Source organism: Poecilia reticulata, unplaced genomic scaffold, assembly GCF_904066995.2.
Source record: "Poecilia reticulata unplaced genomic scaffold, P_reticulata-male-v2 Scaffold_39, whole genome shotgun sequence".
Classification (NCBI taxonomy): Eukaryota; Metazoa; Chordata; class Actinopteri; order Cyprinodontiformes; family Poeciliidae; genus Poecilia; species Poecilia reticulata.
Window position 1 is genome coordinate 110,001 of NW_027675137.1, and position 7,930 is coordinate 117,930.

The 7,930-nt window shown below is 34.9% G+C and overlaps 1 protein-coding gene across 1 annotated transcript; it reads left to right on the top strand.

The window, feature by feature from the left end:
• Positions 1-1,283: 1,283 nt before the first annotated feature.
• On the top strand, positions 1,284-4,065 carry LOC145550387 (exosome complex component RRP46-like). The gene is given in 6 exon segments (XM_081604365.1): positions 1,284-1,447; positions 1,957-2,070; positions 2,169-2,290; positions 3,021-3,161; positions 3,743-3,832; positions 3,907-4,065. Coding segments are annotated over 6 exon segments (711 nt in total). The 5' UTR covers positions 1,284-1,299; the 3' UTR covers positions 4,003-4,065.
• The last annotated feature ends 3,865 nt before the right edge of the window (positions 4,066-7,930 follow it).

Here is a 7,930-nt window from a genome sequence, read left to right on the forward strand (position 1 = left end):
ATAATATGTAAATTATAGCAGAATTCAGCAGAAGAAGCAGGAGTTTGTGTGCAACCTGAATTATTTGAAAAAGTCAAAAAGTGAAACAGAGTTTAAGAAAGAGTATAAATTAAACAACAGGAAATTAGTGCAATCCCAGAAATAGTTGAAACAATTGAATAGTGAAAGAGTAATAAGTATAAAAATTAGTGGAAACAGTAAACCAGAAATATTTGAAAGAGTAAAAAGAGCAAAAACTAAAGCAAAAAGAGTCAGAAGACGCAGAAATGTTTGATATATGAATTTGTAAAATTGATTAAAGATTGTAGAATATCTTAAAAGATAGTAAACCAGAAGGCAAAGAGAAAGTAGACAAGCAGAATGCATAGACACAGATAAAAACAGAGCACAAGAAGAAAATACATTGAAAGAATAGGAGAAAGTGTGACAAGGTTGTACTCCAGAGGAGTTTAACAGAAAACAGTAAATCCTGTAACAATGATAGTAATAATTCCATAAAATAGACACTAGTGGCTACATTTTAATGCATAAAATATTTATATACAGTCAAATATGTATGAACAGCATAATTTTGTTCATAAAAGAGCAGAAAAAGTTCAAAAACGGCAGTTACTAGAGTGGACACTCAAGTAACTGAAATCAGTTACAGAGTTCCACCATAGGAAATAATGGGGCAATAAATTTGCACAAAAGGGCAATTATTTCAAAAAGTATAATAGTGAAGTTTACCAAAAGTCATAGCACCATTCTCCTGAAGGAGCTGAACGTTTTGATATATAAATTAGTACAATTAGTGAAAGATAGTGAGAGTAGTTAAACCACAAAAAACGTACGGAAGTCAGAATAATAATAATAAAGATAAAGAAAAACAGAAACACTATAAGTGAGAATGCATGGAATGCATTCTCACTGATAAAGAAAAACAGAAACACTATAAGTGAGAATGCATTGAATGCATTCTCACTGATAAAGATAAAGAAAAACAGAATCACTATAAGTGAGAATGCATTGAATGCATTCTCACTGATAAAGAAAAACAGAAACACTATAAGTGAGAATGCATTGAATGCATTCTCACTGATAAAGAGGCGTTCTATTGGGTGTAGAACAATAGGTGCCTGCCATGCAATGCATGGAGGCAGTACTGACTTGCTCTCCTTATGCATTGCTATGGCATGCCCCTAATAAATGTCAACACACGTGTTTCGTAATTAGTACTATAATTTAATGATACTAATGATATTGAAAGCATAGCATTTGAAGTTAAAAGAGCAGTTTTTTGAAGGGAAAAAAAACCCGATGACGTCATTTAGCTGCGACAAACATCGTCTCCACCGTGAAGGCGGCATGATGGAAGTCTCTCCTTCTTCAACTGTTTCTCTCAGAGAGTTCGGGTGTGAACAAACCTTACTGTCCCGTCCTGATGGATCGGCGTCGTTCGTTCAGGGTAACTAATTAGTTAAAAAAAGTTTTTCCCTTTCAGGCTCAAAAACAGGCAAAATGGTCGACAGATTATTCTTTTGTTCACAACGCAGAATTCTGCTGTAAATGATCAGATTATGGACTCACTTTCTCTCTTCAAGATGCTTTCACCACTATTGTTTAGATGCATACAGTAACACTCAATAGTTAAGGAATAATGAAAATAATAGAGGCATTTAATAATTCAAGCAAATTCTTTAACAAATGCCTCAATTTGTCTTAAAAATTAACATTTCCAGTGGTAACACTTACAATCTCTGATACGCTGCAGATTAGTTTCTGGACTGAATCCTAAACTGGGATTGTTGAAAGAAGTTGTTCCTAATGGCAGTTTTAAACTCAACTGTCACTACATAAGCTAAAGCTACAAAGTTTTACAATATAATTTTTGTGCCATTTCCACAGTGTTTGAGATAAGTTGTATATCCATAATTTTTTCTTCTTTTAATTTCTTTATTCTGCCCGTTTCTGCAGGAGACACCAGTGTGATGGCGGGAGTCTACTGACCTGCTGAGGTCAAAATCAGCAAGGAAATCTACGACCGGGCAACCCTGGAGGTTCTGGTTCATCCCAAAGTGGGGCTGCCAGGTTAGTCACAGTAAAACAGTCAATATAAAAAGTACAGACAATGTTTTGATAAAAATAAGTCAGTGAATCAGCTGCTTCACACTCATGTTTACTTCTAGGTGTGAGGGAGCGATCACAGGAACAATGTGTGCGGGAAACGTGTGAGGCGTCTCTGCTTTTATCTCTCCATCCTCGCTCGTCGCTCACGCTCATCCTGCAGGTGCTGCACAACGACGGCGCCGTATCCTTCACTGAAAACGGTTCTGTTGGTTTGGAGCACAGCGGGGAAGCAGACAGTTACATTTACTGGAGTAACATCTTTCAAAGCATTTGTTTTTAGGAGTGTCTTTACTACGCTGTAGTCATTTTATCATAAAGTATTTCTACTCTGAGTAAAATGTCTGGACTTTCTACTAACTGAATGAAAAACAAACATGTTTTAAACAAAACTTCTCCACAGACACACACCTGCTGTTTTTGTTCAAGTTTAATCAGTTTTTTATTGAAAGAAACTGATTTGGAAAAAAACAATTTTGCCTGATTTTATTTTTAATTACATTATTTAAAATGGACTTTATTGATCCTCAAGGGGAAATTGCTTAAAGGCTCACAGATTCTCCATCCAAAGTGTTAAATATTAGTAAATAGCAATATAACATTTATAACAACTACATATATAAGTGTGCTATTTTAAGTGTTTAGTTTTGGTCCTTAAAATACCAAAATTTCCAGTTAACTTTATATGTTGGTTCATCTGATGATGTAATTTTTAAATATTAAATGATTGATAATTTGATCAATTACTCAGCAATTTTTACCAATTACTTTTTTACTTGAGTAATGTCTTGGCAGCTACTTCTTACTTTTCCTAGAGTAAAAATAAGTGCTACTCTTAGCTGAGCCTGGTTTTTGGGTTCTCTAAGCCTTCTGACCGATTGGTGCCGTCCCTCATTCCTTACCTAGAAGCTCAGCTCCTGTCCTGCTGTCTGAACGCAGCCTGCATGGCCCTGATGGACGCCGGCTTGTCTATGAGTTGCCTGTTTTGTGGAGTGACCTGCGCCATCAGCGCAGACGGTGAAATCATCACAGACCCGACTGCAGCTCAGGAAAAGGTACATCTGAAGCCCCGAAAAGCAATAAAAAATAAATCAAACTCAGATTATTATTCATGGCCTGGAGAGGAGCTGGATTTCTCGAACTTCTGGTTCTTTAAACTTCTCGTAAATAAAAAAGCTGGAGGCAGCGTTTAAAACAGCTTAATAAATAGAGCTGCAACTTGCAATTATTTTAGTAACAGATTATTCTAGAGATTATTGGATTTAAAAAATCGACACATTCTGAAGATTTTTAATTTAGTCTCTTATACAATATTAGAAATACATTAAAAGATGCAAATAAGTAATTTAGTTCATTTGTTAAATAAGAAAATAAACATGTTATTGCCTAAAACGCAACACAACAACTGAACGCTTGATCATTTGTAGCAAAGGATGAACCTGCTGCTAAAACAAAACAGTACATATATGTATATTATTTTTTCTGTAACTTGTCTTTTCTTTAGTCTGTAAACTCCAGTTAATGATTAATCGATTGTTAAATTAGTTCACGATTAATACAATAATCAAAGTTGCTGGTTCTGTACATGTTTGTCTGCAGAAGTCAAAACTCGTCATGTTTTTAAAATTCTCTTCAGGAAAGTCGAGCTTTGATGACCTTCGCCATCGACGGCAAAGAGCGCAGAGTGATGATGTCATCAACCAAAGGCTCGTTCTCGGTTCATGAGGTCGGTCATTTTCTTCGTTTCTGACCCGTCTGTTGCCCGTCTGACGGTTCTGATTGGACTTTCCGTCTCCACAGCTGCAGCAGTGCGTAGCCGTCAGTCAGAAAGCGTCAGAGAAGATCTTCCAGTTCTACAGGGACTCCGTCAGACGCCGATACTCCAAGAACCTTTGACCCAATCTGGGTTTTTATTTTTTATATATATAAAGATTGTGATGTAATAAAATATTTACCAACTCTGTGCTGTCTTCCTTTAGCTCAGGTGCAGAGACAGACACACTATCTGAGTAATTAGGCAGGAAATAAGTAGAGGAATGGCCGATCATAGTTATGTGCATTTATTCACTGATGTTCCACTTAAATATTCACAGTTATTTCACACATGGAAGCAGAACCGGTCCAAGGATTTCCGAGGCCTGTAAGCACAGGTTGGATGGTTGAATGGTTGGCCCACTGTCCACCACCCCAACATCTGTAGGCTTATTGTGGAGTTTAAACAAAGCATTGATGTGGTTTAGTAGTATAAAATCTGATTTTTTCAAAATCTGAAAAACTAGACAAGCAGAAGATGAGAACGTACTGAGTATCAGGGTCACAATATTAATTAAATATACCATGCAGATCTTTGGTTAATCAATTAAATGCATCATAAAATTAATAAATATATCAAATTAAGCAATTTCCAATGAAATAATCAAAAATACAATTTTAAAGAAGTATTTTAAAGAACTTTCAGTTTAGTCCAGCTTTTAGTTATTTCATGGCTCCTGTGTGAGCCCGTCGTCATGGAAACCATGACTCGGGCTCCCCCTGGTGGTGACAGTGGGCTTTGCAAACAGCCAAAAAAGAAAAAAGCAACTGAAACCACATGAATTTATCGACTCCCTTTCTTTCACTCTTATTGTAATTGTTAGAAATGACACAAAATGAGTAAAACCCTGAGCCGTGGCAGCTGCTCCGTCAAACTGATGCACATTTATTTCTTTGTTATAAGACACGAAAACATCAAAGGGTTGGTCGGTTTTTGTTTTTTAGTAGATGTGTGGAGACAAACGGCGATGCGGGTCGGTTGGAGTGCGACGCCGTGTGCAGAACGTCAGTGGAGCTGAGGGTCAGACTCACAGCGTGGTGACAACATTAACAGTCTTAATAAACTCTAAAACAACAGAAAAAGAGTGTTTATGATGCTTTCAGGTCAGCTGTGGACTCTATAAAAACTGTACAGCAAAATAGAAAATTTTGGCTTTTCCCTGTTTTTTTTTTTTTTTTTTGTACATTTTGGTAGCACTCCACACAGTTCTGCAACAATTTGGTACCAGTGGTTTAAGTGCTTTATAAAGGGTTTTACTTTCCGGTACCCGTCAGCAGCATCAGTGAGAAAATGATCACCACCATTTAAAAAGTATAAAACTACAACAGCGTATTTGGGCCATTGAAGAGAAAAGGAGCACATTTTCACCAAAAACAATCCATATGAAATGTTGAGAGTAATCTCAGAAAAATTTTGAGAAAACTTGAAAAATATTTGGAGTTTAACGAGACAACAAATGTTTTATTTAGAAACTCAGAAATTTCCAGGTTTTTCTAAAAAATGTGTAAATTTTTCTAAAAAATTTGCAATGTTTCAAACTCATGAAATTTCAACGTTTTTTTTCTAGAAAATTTCTGAGATTATTCTCAAAATGTGTTTTTCCAAGCAAAGTTTTGATTTTTCAAAATCAAAATTTTTTAAGTTTTTATAGAAAATTTGTAAATGTTAATTTTTTTCTAGCAAATTTGCAACTTTTCAAATTTAGAATTTGATATATTTTCTTTTCCAGAAAATTTCTGAGATTATTCTCAACATGTATGAGTTTCTTCTTGCAAATGTGCAACCTTTTTTCAAACTCAGAAATCTCCATGTTTTTTCTAGAAAACTTTTGAATGTGATTTTTTTCCTAGAAAATTTGTGACTATGTAAATTTCATAGATTTTTTTTCTAAAACATTTCTGAGTTTATTCTCAATGTATGAGTTTCTACTAACTGAATGAAAAACAAACATGTTTTAACCAAAACTTCTCCACAGACACACACCTGCTGTTTTTGTTAAAGTTTAATCAGTTTTTTATTGAAAGAAACTGATTTGGAAATTGCTTAAATGCTCAGAGTCTCCATCCAAACTGTTAAATATTATAACAACTACATACCTAAATGTGATATTTTAAGTGTTTATTTTTGGTCCTTACAATACCAAAATTTTCAGTTAACTTTATATTTTGAAAATTTTAACAATTTTCAAAATCTGAAATTTTTGTGAATTTTTTTTCTAGCAAATTTGCAACTTTTTAAACTCATAAATTTCAGTTTTTGTACAAGCAAATTTTTCAAACACAAAAATGTTTTTTCAAGAGAATTTGAGTTTTTTTTGTCTGTAATTTATTCCTGTTTTTATTACCATCTATAATGATCCTGATACGCCTTTATATAAAACAGCCTTTGGGAAGCAGATGTAAATATTACAAAGCAAAAATACGAATCACAAAGATATTAATGAACCTAATTAACAGCCCTGAGAAATAATCACAGTTTTGCAGCATCACATTGAACCAGTTTAAAATAACAGATGGATTTCAGAGCTTCATTTAGATCATTTTAATTCAGTTTTTCTCATTATTTTAAGGTTGAGTTTGCGACACCAGTTGTTCTAAACAAGCTGGTATATTCATTTCAGTTCAGTTTTACAAATACGTTATTAACCTCAAAGGTAAATTAAAAGTTGTAGCTCAAATTATTCAAAGCGTTGCTGTTGATTTCTGTGGGTAGGAAGGATCTCCTGTAGCGGTCTGTATCACACCAGCTTCATTCAGTCTCTGACTGAAGACGTTAATGCTAAGCTAGCAGTTTCAGAAATCCACATTTTAAATTTTTTAAAATGTCTTTGGTTTATGGCTCTTTTTTCAATCCTGTGGCATAAAAGTTTCACCATTTCTAGCTTTCATTTGTAAACACGACGTCAAAAACTAAAAACTAGACAAAAATATGTGGTAAGGTTTTGATTTGATCCGTTTTACTGATTCTGCTAAATTCTAATTTCTGTATTTTTTTTACTAACCAAACTTCACTGGTACCATCCTATTGCAGAGACGTGATGTGAAATGCTTCCTTCATTTTACTGGGATATTTTCTTTAAATGACTACTTAAACCAATATGGTCAGATTTTTTTTTTTTAGGGTTTATCAAAGTTTTTCTTTCAAGAACTTTGGACCCAATAACAAAACAGATAAAGCTATGAACATGTTTGTAAAACACAAAAGTGCCATGCAGACAATGACTCGTCACATTAGCTTTTCCAGCTTTTATCTTACCTTATTATTATTTTTTACATCTAAACATGTGCACTGCTATCATTTTTTATGGCTTCAGCCTGACAAAACCATTTCCCTGTGTATTTTAGTCCTTTTTTAGCAGGAAAAAATATATGTGAATTTACATTTTTGGAAGATTTTCTTCACAGTCGGGTCACTTCGATATTTTTGGCACTTTTCCTCCCAGCAGCATTTTCTTCACTCCAACTTCCAGATGCGTTTCAAAATATCCACATTTCATATCTTGATTTCATTTCGTTTCATATATAATGGCACTCTGTTTTTATCATCATAAAGATAAAACTTGGCTTTAAAACACAGCAAAAGGCAGTTCTTTCTGCAGGTAAACGACAGGTGAAGTCAGGGTGGGACGTTGAGGAAGAAACTTCGCTTCGGCAGGCGCTGGATGTGGAAAGTCCAGCTGGATTCGCCTCCAACTCTGATAAATATGCGAACTTTGACTCTTCCTGTGTCTACTGTCATCCATTCACATTGTGGAAAATTCTGCATTTACTAAAAGGTGACCTATTATGCATAATTTGGGTTTCAAATGCTTCTAAAAAAATCACCTTATTGCATTTTTGACAATAAGTTAATGCTTTCTGGTGTCTGGAAAATGAGCCGTTTCAATAACTTACAGATTTTTAAATCACAATAAAAGGAAACTGTGCCATTGGCTAGCAATGCCAGCTCAGCCCCGTTACCTAGCAACGCCAGCCCAACCCAGCCCCGTTACCTAGCAACGCCAGCCCAGCC